We start from the raw sequence: 12,857 nt of genomic DNA on the forward strand, positions 1-12,857 counted from the left end.
GATGAATCAAAAGTTTCAACCAAGAGGCCAAGGAAACAGCAGAAGCTTTCTGACCTTTCCTAGGACCAGAAAATAAAACAAATAGACTAGAAATCTTCCTGAAATTTTTAGTAGCTTCCACATAATATTTCAAAGCTCTTACCACATCCAAAGAATGTAAGGATCTCTCCAAAGAATTCTTAGGATTAGGACATAAAGAAGGGACAACAATTTCTCTACTAATGTTGTTAGAATTCACAACCTTGGGTAAAAATTGAAAAGAAGTCAGCAAAACTGCCTTATCCTGATGAAAAATCAGAAAAGGAGACTCACAAGAAAGAGCAGATAGCTCAGAAACTCTTCTAGCAGAAGAGATAGCCAAAAGGAACAACACTTTTCAAGAAAGTAGTTTAATGTCCAAAGAATGCATGGGCTCAAATGGAGGAGCCTGTAACACCTTCAAAACCAAATTAAGACTCCAAGGAGGAGAAATTGACTTAATGACAGGCTTAATACGAACTAAAGCCTGTACAAAACAGTGTATATCAGGAAGTATAGCAATTTTTCTGTGAAATAAAACAGAAAGAGCGGAGATTTGTCCTTTCAAGGAACTTGCAGACAAACCTTTATCCAGACCATCCTGAAGAAACTGCAAAATTCTAGGCCTCCCAATTGTCTACACCTGGGATATGCACCGCAGAGATTAGACAGGAGCTGGATTCCGCCCAAGCAAGTATCCAAGATACTTCTTTCATAGCTTGGGGACTGTGAGTCCCACCCTGATGATTCACATAAGCCACAGTTGTGATATTGTCTGTCTGAAAACAAATGAACGGTTCTCTCTTTAGTAGAGGCCAGAACTGAAGAACCCTGAGAATTGCACGGAGTTCTAAAATATTTATTGGTAATCTCGCCTCTTGAGATTTTCAAACCCCTTGTGCTGTCAGAGACCCCCAAACGGCTCCCCAACCTGAAATACTTGCATCTGTTGTGATCACAGTCCAGGTTGGGCGAACAAGAGAAGCCCCTTGAACCAAACGATGGTGATCTATCCACCATGTCAGAGTGTCGTACATTGGGATTCAAGGATATTAATTGTGATATCTTTGTATAATCCCTGCACCATTGATTCAGCATACAAAGCTGTAGAGGTCTCATGTGAAAACGAGCAAAGGGGATTGCGTCCGATGCTGCAGTCATGAGACCTAAAACTTCCATGCACATAGCCACTGAAGGGAATGACTGAGACTGAAGGTGCCGGCAGGCTGCAACCAATTTTAAACGTCTCTTGTCTGTTAGAGACAGAGTCATGGACACTGAATCTATCTGGAAACCTAAAAAGGTGACCCTTGTCTGAGGAATCAAGAAACTTTTTGGTAAATTGATCCTCCAACCATGTTTCCGAAGAAACAACACTAGTTGATTTGTGTGAGATTCTGCAGTATGTAAAGACTGAGCTAGTACCAAGATATCGTCCAAATAAGGAAACGCCGCAATACCCTGTTCTCTTATTACAGATAGTAGGGCACCCAGAACCTTTGAAAAGATTCTTGGAGCTGTTGCTAGGCCAAATGGAAGAGCAACAAATTGGTAATGCTTGTCTAGAAAAGAGAATCTCAGAAACTGATAGTGTTCTGGATGAATCGGAATATGAAGGTATGCATCCTGCAAGTCTATTGTGGACATATAATGTCCTTGCTGAACAAAAGGCAGAATAGTCCTTATAGTCACCATCTTGAAAGTTGGTACTCTTACATAACGATTCAAAATTTTCAGATCCAGAACTGGTCTGAACAAATTTTCTTTCTTTTGTACAATGAATAGGTTTGAATAAAACCCCAAACCTTGTTCCTGAAGAGGAACTGGCATGATTACCCCTGAAGACTCCAGGTCTGAAACACACTTCAGAAAAGCCTGAGCTTTTACTGGATTTACAGGAATGTGTGAGAGAAAAAATCTTCTCACAGGAGGTCATACTTTGAATCCTATTCGATACCCTAGAGAGACAATGCTCTGAATCCAATGATTTTGGACAGATTTTATCCAAAAATCCTTGAAAAACCTTAATCTGCCCCCTACCAGCTGAGCTGGAATGAGGGCCGCACCTTCATGCGGACTTAGGGGCAGACTTTGGTTTCCTAAATGGCTTGGATTTATTCCAATTTGAGGAAGGCTTCCAACTGGAATCAGATTCCTTGGGAGGAGGATTGAGTTTTTGTTCCTTATTCTGACGAAAGGAACGAAAACGGTTAGAAGCCTTAGATTTACCCTTAGGTTTTTTATCCTGAGGCAAAAAAACTCATTTTCCTCCAGTGATAGTTGAAATAATAGAATCCAACTGAGAACCAAATAAATTATTACCTTGGAAAGAAAGAGATAGTAATCTAGATTTAGATGTCATATCACCATTCCAAGATTTAAGCCACAAAGCTCTTCTAGCTAATACAGCTAAAGACATGGATCTAACATCAATTTTGATAATATCAAAAATGGCATCACAAATAAAATGATTAGCATGTTGCAGTAAGCAAACAATGCTAGATATGTCAGAATCCAATTCATGTTGCGCTAAATTTTCCAACCAGAAAGTTGATGCAGCCGCAACATCACCCAAAGAAATAACAGGTCTGAAAAGATGACCTGAATATAAATAGGCCTTCCTTAGATAAGATTCAAGCTTCCTATCTAAAGGATCCTTAAAGGAAGTGCTATCTTCCATAGGAATAGTGGTACGTTTAGCAAGAGTAGAAATAGCCCCATCAACTTTGGGGATTTTTTCCCAAAACTCTATAGATTTTGCTGGTAAAGGATACAATCTCTTAAACCTTGAAGAAGGAACAAAGGAAGTACCTGGCTTATTCCATTCCCTAGAAATCATATCAGAAATAGCATCAGGAATGGGAAAAACACCTGGGGAAACCACAGGAGATTTAAAAACAGCATTTAAACGTTTATTAGACTGAACGTCAATAGGACTGGTTACCTCAATATCCAAAGTAATTAACACTTCTTTTAATAAAGAACGCATATACTCTATTTTAAATAAATAACATAATTTATGCTTACCTGATAAATTTATTTCTCTTGTAGTGTGTTCAGTCCACGGGTCATCCATTACTTATGGGATATATTCTCCTTCCCAACAGGAAGTTGCAAGAGGATCACCCAAGCAGAGCTGCTATATAGCTCCTCCCCTCACATGTCATATCCAGTCATTCGACCGAAACAAGACGAGAAAGGAGAAACTATAAGGTGCAGTGGTGACTGGAGTTATAATTTTAAAATTTAGAACCTGCCTTAAAAAGACAGGGCGGGCCGTGGACTGAACACACTACAAGAGAAATAAATTTATCAGGTAAGCATAAATTATGTTTTCTCTTGTTAAGTGTGTTCAGTCCACGGGTCATCCATTACTTATGGGATACCCATACCAAATCTAAGTACACGGATGATGGGAGGGACAAGGCAGGAACATTAAACAGAAGGAACCACTGCCTGTAGAACCTTTCTCCCAAAACCAGCCTCCGAAGAAGCGAAAGTGTCAAATTTGTAAAATTTGAAAAAAGTATGAAGTGAAGACCAAGTTGCTGCCTTGCAAATCTGTTCAACAGAGGCCTCATTCTTAAAGGCCCAGGTGGAAGCCACAGCTCTAGTGAAATGAGCTGTAATTCTTTCAGGAGGCTGCTGTCCAGCAGTCTCATAGGCTAAACGTATTATGCTACGAAGCCAAAAAGAGAGAGAGGTAGCCGAAGCCTTTTGACCTCTCCTCTGTCCAGAGTAAACGACAAACAGAGAAGAAGTTTGTCTAAAATCTTTAGTTGCCTGTAAGTAGAACTTCAGAGCACGGACCACGTCTAGATTAGGCAAAAGACGTTCCTTCTTTGAAGAAGGATTAGGACATAATGATGGAACAACAATCTCTTGATTGATATTCTTGTTAGAAACAACCTTAGGCAAAAACCCAGGTTTAGTACGCATTACTACCTTGTCTGAATGAAAGATCAGATAAGGAGAATCACAATGTAAGGCTGATAACTCAGAGACTCTTCGAGCCGAGGAAATAGCTATCAAAAACAAAACTTTCCAAGATAAAAGCTTAATATCAATGGAATGAAGGGGTTCAAACGGAACACCCTGAAGAACTTTAAGAACCAAGTTTAAGCTCCACGGAGGAGCAACAGCTTTAAACACAGGCTTAATTCTAGCTAAAGCCTGACAAAAGGCCTGGACGTCTGGATTCTCTGCCAGACGTTTGTGTAAAAGAATAGACAGAGCTGAAATCTGTCCCTTTAGCGAACTAGTGGATAAACCCTTTTCTAAACCCTCTTGTAGAAAAGCCAATATCCTAGGAATCCTAACCTTACTCCATGAGTAACTCTTGGATTCGCACCAATATAAATATTTACGCCATATCTTATGGTAAATTTTTCTGGTCACAGATTTCCGAGCCTGTATTAATGTATCAATAACCGAATCCGAAAACCCACGCTTTGATAGAATCAAGCGTTCAATTTCCAGGCAGTCAGCCTCAGAGAAATTAGGTTTGGATGGTTGAAAGGACCCTGAATTAGAAGGTCCTGCCTCAGAGGAAGAGACCATGGTGGACAGGACGACATGTCCACTAGGTCTGCATACCAGGTCCTGCGTGGCCACGCAGGCGCTATCAGAATTACCGATGCCCTCTCCTGTTTGATCCTGGCAATCAGTCGAGGTAGCAACGGAAATGGTGGAAACACATAAGCTATGTTGAAAACCCAAGGGGCTGCTAATGCATCTAAAAGCACCGCTCCCGGGTCCCTGGACCTGGATCCGTAACAAGGAAGCTTCGCGTTCTGGCGAGATGCCATGAGATCCAGATCCAGTTTGCCCCAACGACGAATCAGTTGAGCAAATACCTCCGGGTGAAGTTCCCACTCTCCCGGATGAAAAGTCTGGCGACTTAGGAAATCTGCCTCCCAGTTCTCTACGCCCGGGATGTAAATCGCTGACAGGTGGCAAGAGTGAGACTCTGCCCAGCGAATTATCTTCGAGACTTCCAACATCGCTAGGGAACTCCTGGTTCCCCCTTGATGATTGATGTAAGCCACAGTCGTGATATTGTCCGACTGAAATCTGATGAACCTCAGTTTTGCTAACTGAGGCCAAGCTAGAAGAGCATTGAATATTGCTCTTAATTCTAGAATGTTTATTGGAAGGAGTTTCTCATCCTGAGTCCACGATCCCTGAGCCTTCAGGGAATTCCAGATTGCTCCCCAGCCTAGAAGGCTGGCATCCGTTGTTACAATCGTCCAATCTGGTCTGCGAAAGGTCATTCCTTTGGACAGATGAACCGGTGACAACCACCAGAGAAGAGAATCTCTGGTCTCCTGGTCCAGATTTAGCAAAAGGGACAGATCTGAGTAATCCCCATTCCATTGACTGAGCATGCATAGTTGCAGCGGTCTGAGATGCAGGTGCGCAAATGGCACTATGTCCATTGCCGCGACCATTAAGCCGATTACCTCCATGCACTGAGCTACTGATGGGCTTGGAGCGGAATGAAGGACACGGCAAGCATTGAGAATCTTTGATAACCTGGACTCCGTCAGGTAAATCTTCATCTCTACAGAATCTATAAGAGTCCCTAGAAAAGGAACCCTTGTGAGTGATAACAGAGAACTCTTTTCCACGTTCACTTTCCACCCATGCGACCTCAGAAATGCTAGAACTATCTCTGTATGAGACTTTGCATTTTGAAAACTTGACGCTTGTATCAGAATGTCGTCTAGGTACGGAGCCACCGCTATGCCTCGTGGTCTTAGTACCGCCAGAAGTGAGCTCAAAACCTTCGTAAAAATTCTCGGGGCCGTGGCTAACCCGAAGGGAAGAGCCTCAAACTGGTAATGCCTGTCTAGAAAGGCAAACCTTAGGTTTTAGGTAATGATCTTTGTGAATTGATATATGAAGGTAAGCATCCTTTAAGTCCACTGTGGTCATATATTGACCCTCCTGGATCATGGGTAGGATGGTTCGAATGGTTTCCATCTTGAACGATGGTACCCTTAGGAATTTGTTTAAGATCTTTAAATCCAAGATTGGTCTGAAGGTTGCCTCTTTTTTGGGAACCACAAATAGATTTGAGTAAAACCCTTGTCCCTGTTCCGATCGCGGAACTGAGTGGATCACTCCCATGATTAAGAGGTCTTGTACACATTGTAGAAATGCCTCTCTCTTTACTAGGTTTGTTGATAACCTCGAAAGATGGAACCTCCCTTGTGGAGGAGAGGTTTTGAAATCCAGAAGGTATCCCTGAGATATAATCTTTAACGTCCAGGGATCCTGCACATCTCTTGCCCAAGCCTGGGCGAAGAGAGAAAGTCTGCCCCCCACTAAATCCATCTCCGGATAGGGGGCCCTGTCTTCATGCTGTCTTAGGGGCGGGAGTACGCTTTCTGGCCTGCTTGCCCTTGTTCCATGACTGGTTGCCTTTCCAACCCTGTCTGTAACGAGCAGTAGTTCCTTCCTGTTTTGGAGCGGAGGAAGTCGATGCTGCTCCTGCCTTGAAGTTACGAAAGGCACGAAAATTAGACTGTTTGGTCTTTGGTTTGGCCCTGTCCTGAGGAAGGGCGTGGCCCTTACCTCCCGTAATGTCAGCAATAATTTCCTTCAAGCCGGGCCCGAATAAGGTCTGCCCTTTGAAAGGAATGTTAAGTAGCTTAGACTTGGAAGTTACATCCGCTGACCAGGATTTAAGCCAGAGCGCTCTGCGCGCCTGTATGGCGAATCCGGAATTTTTAGCCGTAAGTTTGGTTAGATGTACTACGGCATCTGAAACAAACGCATTAGCTTGCTTAAGGGTTCTAACTTTGCTCAAAGCCTCATCCAATGGCTCTGTGCGAATCGCCTCTTCCAGAGACTCAAACCAGAATGCCGCTGCAGCCGTGACAGGCGCAATGCATGCAAGAGGCTGCAATATAAAACCCTGTTGAACAAACATTTTATTAAGATAACCCTCTAATTTTTTATCCATTGGATCTGAGAAAGCACAGCTATCCTCCACCGGGATAGTGGTACGCTTGGCTAACGTAGAAACTGCTCCCTCCACCTTAGGGACTGTCTGCCATAAGTCTCGTGTGGTGGCGTCTATAGGGAACATTTTTCTAAATATCAGGGGAGGGGAAAAAGGCACACCGGGTCTATCCCACTCCTTACTAATAATTTCTGTAAGTCTTTTTGGTATAGGAAAGACGTCAGTACACACCGGTACCGCATAGTATCTATCCAACCTACACAATTTCTCTGGAATTGCCACTGTGTCGCAATCATTCAGAGCCGCTAATACCTCCCCTAGTAACACACGGAGGTTCTCAAGCTTAAATTTAAAATTTGAAATTTCTGAATCCGGTCTCCCCGGATCAGAACCGTCACCGACAGAATGAAGCTCACCGTCCTCATGTTCTGCAAATTGTGACGCAGTATCAGACATGGCTCTCGTGTCATCAGCGCGCTCTGTCCTTAACCCAGAGCTATCGCGTTTGCCCCTTAATTCGGGCATATTATATAATACTTCTTTCATAACATTAGCCATATCATGTAAAGTGATTTGTAAGGGCCTAGATGTACTTGGCGTCTCAATCCTACGCATCTCCCGAGCGGGAGACGCAGGTACTGACACGTGAGGAGAGTTAGGCGGCATAACTTCCCCCTCGTTGTCTGGTGATAGTTTCTTTATCGGTACAGATTGACTTTTATTCAAAGCAATATCAATACAATTGGTACACATCGTTCTATTGGGCTCCACATTGGCTTTTGTACATGATGAACAAACAGTTTCCTCTGAATCAGACATGTTTAAACAGACTTAGCAATGAAACTATCAAGCTTGGTAATCACTTTCAATAAGTTTACAAGCAATATAAAAAACGCTGCAGCGCTTCAAAAAATACAGATATAATTAAACAATTCTTAACAAGAAGTGTATTATTAGCAGAGGATTGCACCCATTAGCAAAAGGATGATTAACCCCTCAATACCCAAAACGGATAAAACGAATATCAATTAAGATTTAACGCTTTTAATCACAGTCAAGCACACTGTCACAGATCTGCTGTGACTCATTACCTCCCTCACAAATGAATTTTGCAGACCCCTGAGCGCTCTAGAGACGTCCTGGATCAAGGAGGAAGAAGCAGGAAGACTGTGCTAGAATTTTAACTGCGCAACAAGGCGCTAAAACAAGGTCCCTCCCACTCCTATCACAACAGTGGGAGCCCTGATATAACGGTTTCCATGCAGAAAAAAATGTTAGCCATGTGGAAAAAAATCATGCCCAAAGAGATTTATCACCAAAGTACCTCACAAAACGAATAACATGCCAGTAAACGTTTTATTAAAAAGCAACATTTTCCAATGTTATGCAAAGTTATCACTAAGCCTGCTACCAGTCGCTACCACTGCAGAAAAGGCTTAAGTATTATTTCAGTTTTAACAGTATTTTCTCGGTCAAATTCTAGTCCCTAGAAAATAACTCTACTGCGCATACATTTATCAGCCTGATACCAGTTGCCACTACTGCCTTTAAGGCTGTACTTACATCATACGGTAACAGCAGTATTTTCTTAGTCAATTCCATTCCCAGAAAATAAAGTACTGCACATACCTCATTTGCGGGGGACCCCGCATGCTATTCCCAGTTTCTGAAGTTACCCCACTCCTCAGAATGTCGAGAACAGCCAGTGGATCTTAGTTACGCCTGCTAAGATCATAGAAAAAAAAAAATCGCAGGCAGTTTCTTCTTCCAAATACTGCCTGAGATAGAAAAACAGCACACTCCGGTGCCATTTAAAATAACAAACTTTTGATTGAAGAATAGATAAGTAAAAACTCCAGCTCCTCTCGCGACCTCCTTCTTTGTTGAGGGTTGCAAGAGAATGACTGGATATGACATGTGAGGGGAGGAGCTCTATAGCAGCTCTGCTTGGGTGATCCTCTTGCAACTTCCTGTTGGGAAGGAGAATATATCCCATAAGTAATGGATGACCCGTGGACTGAACACACTTAACAAGAGAAAAGTAGATTTGTCAGTGTCAATATCTGAGGAAGGATCTTCTGTTTCAGATAGATCCTCAGCAGAAGAGGATGAATTATTATGTTGTTGGTCATTTGAAATTTCATCAGCTAAATGAGAAGTTTTAAAAGACCTTTTACGTTTATTAGAAGGTGGAAATGCAGACAAAGCCTTCATAATAGATTCAGAAACAAATTCTTTAAAATTTACAGGTATATCATACACATTAGAAGTTGAAGGAACTGCAACTGGTAATGTACTATTACTGATAGAAACACTATCTGCATGTAAAAGTTTATTATGACAACTATTACAAATGACATTCGGTGGAATAATTTCTACAATTTTGCAACAAATGCACTTAGCTTTAGTAGAACCGATGTCAGGCAGCAATGTTGCAGCAGAAACTTCAGAGACAGGATCGGATTGGGACATCTTGCTCAATGTAAAAGAAAAAACAACATATAAAGCAAAATTATCTATTTCCTTAAATGACAGTTTCAGGAATGGGAAAAAATGCAAAAGCATAGGCCTCTTGATAGAGAAGAAAGCAGGAGGCAAACATGAATGGGGTATTGAAATAATGAAAAAAATTTGGCGCCAAGTATGACGCACAACGTAACGTAAACTTTTTTGGCGCCAAAAATGACCGGAAATGACACACTTGCATCACTAATGATGCCGCCGTGTGAAAGGTCTCGACGTCACGTATGACGCCGGAAATTACGAAGTTGCGTCAAAAACGTAATTTCCCGCTCCAAAAAAGTTTGCGCCAAAAATGACGCAAAAGTCTAACATTTGACGCACCCGCGGGCCTAATACCCGCAAATGAAAAAGTAGTCAAAATTGAAAAAGACTAAACCCCAGGTAAGAAACAAATTTCTTAAAGTGTTTATATTCCCAAATATGAAACTGACAGTCTGCAGAAGGAAATACATTAACCTGACTCATGGCAAATATAAGTACAATACATATAATTAGAACTTTACATAATTTGCATAAAGTGCCAAACCATAGCTGAGAGTGTCTTAAGTAATAAAAACATACTTACCAAAAGACACCCATCCACATATAGCAGATAGCCAAACCAGTACTAAAACAGTTCTTTAGTAGAGGTAATGGTAAATTTGAGAGTATATCGTCGATCTGAAAAGGGAGGTAGGAGATGAATCTCTACGACCGATAACAGAGAACCCATAAAAAAGACCCCCGTTAGGGAAATCATCGTATCCAATAGGTGATACTCCCTTCACGTCCCTCTGACATTCGCTGTACTCTGAGAGGATTCGGGCTTCAACAATGCTGAGAAGCGCATATCAACGTAGAAATCTTAGCACAAACTTACTTCACCACCTCCATAGGAGGCAAAGTTTGTAAAACTGAATTGTGGGTGTGGTGAGGGGTGTATTTATAGGCATTTTGAGGTTTGGGAAACTTTGCCCCTCCTGGTAGGATTGTATATCCCATGTCACTAGCTCATGGACTCTTGCCAATTACATGAAAGAAATGGATTACCCACATGTGTGATTTGGTAGGGAACTCGCCTCTCGGAGGACAGGACCCCCAGAGGTGGATGGCTCAGCAGTCCCTTGATTCCCCAAGTCCGAGGAACCAGGCGCTCTGAAATGGCATATGGAACAAAACTGGTTGACAGGCGTCAACGAGGCCACTCCGGATTCATTACTGGACACAGAATCTGAAATCAAAATAGTCTCTATCAGAATCCTCTGTAATTGAATCTGAAATTAACACAGTCTCAGCATCAGAATCCTCAATAACTGGATAGAGGATATTTAAATATGGACTAAAGTAGTGAAAACTAAAACGGCACCTGACACCCCCAATGGCTGGAGCACTCACCACCTCCTATGACCAGACCCCTGCGAACTAGAAAATTTCCTTCGCCACACGGTCGGGAATGCGGAAATGGAACAACGGAACGTAGCCACGCCCGAACACAAGGTGAACCGTACAGTCCAAACAAGCGCGCCCAACCAAAAGGCTGCGTCACTTCCAAAGGCCTCAATGTTCCAACCATGAGCCTTGTAAACATTGTACATAAGCAGCTTGAATCACATAACAAACATGAGATATTAACCCTCGATTCCAAGATACTAAAAGAGACTCACTGAGACCCTTATGTTATAGTTAGACCCGCAAGGTGGTAGCCTCTCGGGAAATATTCAGATTACAGTACATTGCAAATAAAGTAAAATGAAACAATCTTACCGGAATCTACGCTGTGGAACAGGAACACGGCCCTTCAAGTGTTACGGATAGTAGCATTGCCTCCGCCATGGACTTGAGAGAAGAAAGAAGGCAGCGAAGCAAAGTTAGACAATGCTGATTGCTTGAGGAGCTGTTAATATGAGTCGGGATGGTTTCGCAGAAAGAAACTCCCTCCATCTCCGGACTATAACTTTCATCAAAGCTCTCACTGAGAGACTGACAGGACTACTTAAAACACCTGTCCCATGCCGAAGAGTACTACCCTCCATAAGAGACAAAAACAAAAATTAAAAATTCTGACACTTCTCTGCCATCCTCCTGGGACGAAAGACAAAGAATGACTGGGGGATGAGGGGAGTGGGAGTGGTATTTAAGCCTTTGGCTGGGTTGTCTTTTCCTCCTCTTGGTGGCCAGGTTCTTATTTCCCAAAAGTAATGAATGCAGCTGTAGACTCTTTCCATTTAAGAAGAAAAACATATTTATGCAAAGGTTTTAACTATGTATTTGCTGTAAATATTTCACCTTCCAATGTTCTGCACATAGCAGAATATGTTATTTGTATTTATTTTTTTGCTTTATTGACTTCTATGGGGGTATACGTTAACGTGCGCAGGATATTCAGGTTTTTACATGCCTTGGATTAGCGTGCAAGCAAAAACTTTTTACTTTCAACTTGTAATACAAGCACAACTTGATGTACGCAAAAAGCTTAATTCTAGCGTAGTTCCCATGAGGGGGCGATAAATACTAGTAATCTGGCCTTTTGTGAATAAACAAACAAGTTAACAATTGTATTCCATTGTGATTGGTTGCAAACATAGCAATATCTGTCAAGTATCAAGGTGCAGTATTGAGCAAATTCAGAATGACATACACACTGCATCCCCAAAACGTTATGTCTTCCACGTTTTTATAAATTTTGCAGCTTAAAGAATAATATTGTTAATCTAACATCAAACACTATTGTACCATCAATTGTACCACTTGGTGTAAAGTTTGTTAAGTTATTTGATGCAGGACTTGTATGTCTCAAATATAAAAACTTTGGGGGAAAAACCTAGTACAACACGGCTAAGACTTATTGTACTAATTTAACATAATGTTTTAGCCATACCAAAAAGCCTGCACCACATTTAGGAGCTGTCCCTCCGCATCACACCGCTCATCACTGTCTGCCTGGTCCTGTCCTAAGCTCACAACCACAGGAAGCAGCCTTGTTAGAATAGCAGTACAGATCTCTTGGTCTCTACGATACGTAGAGCAGACCTCTCTATAAGAAAAGAGACCAGATCAGAACCAGCCAATACCAGCAGCAAGTGGAATAAATGTTACACTGTACAGGAACTTACGGAAGAGGTTTCAGTAAGGTGAGAATATCATCAACTGGCTGTGAAGCATCTTCCATGGGAAGTTCACTCAATAACTGTAAATACTAAAATTGCATAGTATATTAGAAGGAAAAAGAAATCACTAACAGATACATAAACAAATTTTACATACAACGCAAAACGTTTTAGGATCAATATCCCATTTCTTTAAAAACCTGAAACAATGTACTGTGGAAAAATAAGAAATGGTTTAAAACGTTTAACCCTATATACTT

General features: G+C 41.7%; 1 protein-coding gene across 1 annotated transcript in view; it reads right to left on the bottom strand.

The window, feature by feature from the left end:
- The window catches only part of ATM (ATM serine/threonine kinase), a 925,848-nt gene that overhangs the window by 629,188 nt on the left and 283,803 nt on the right, over positions 1-12,857 (bottom strand). The window contains exons 19-20 of the mRNA XM_053708547.1: positions 12,604-12,686; positions 12,369-12,524 (exon numbers count right to left, since the gene is read on the bottom strand). Of these exons, the coding sequence (XP_053564522.1) occupies positions 12,369-12,524; positions 12,604-12,686 (239 nt within the window). The remainder of the gene's footprint in view (positions 1-12,368; positions 12,525-12,603; positions 12,687-12,857) is intronic.

Source organism: Bombina bombina, chromosome 3 (assembly GCF_027579735.1).
Source record: "Bombina bombina isolate aBomBom1 chromosome 3, aBomBom1.pri, whole genome shotgun sequence".
In the NCBI taxonomy this organism is placed as follows: Eukaryota; Metazoa; Chordata; class Amphibia; order Anura; family Bombinatoridae; genus Bombina; species Bombina bombina.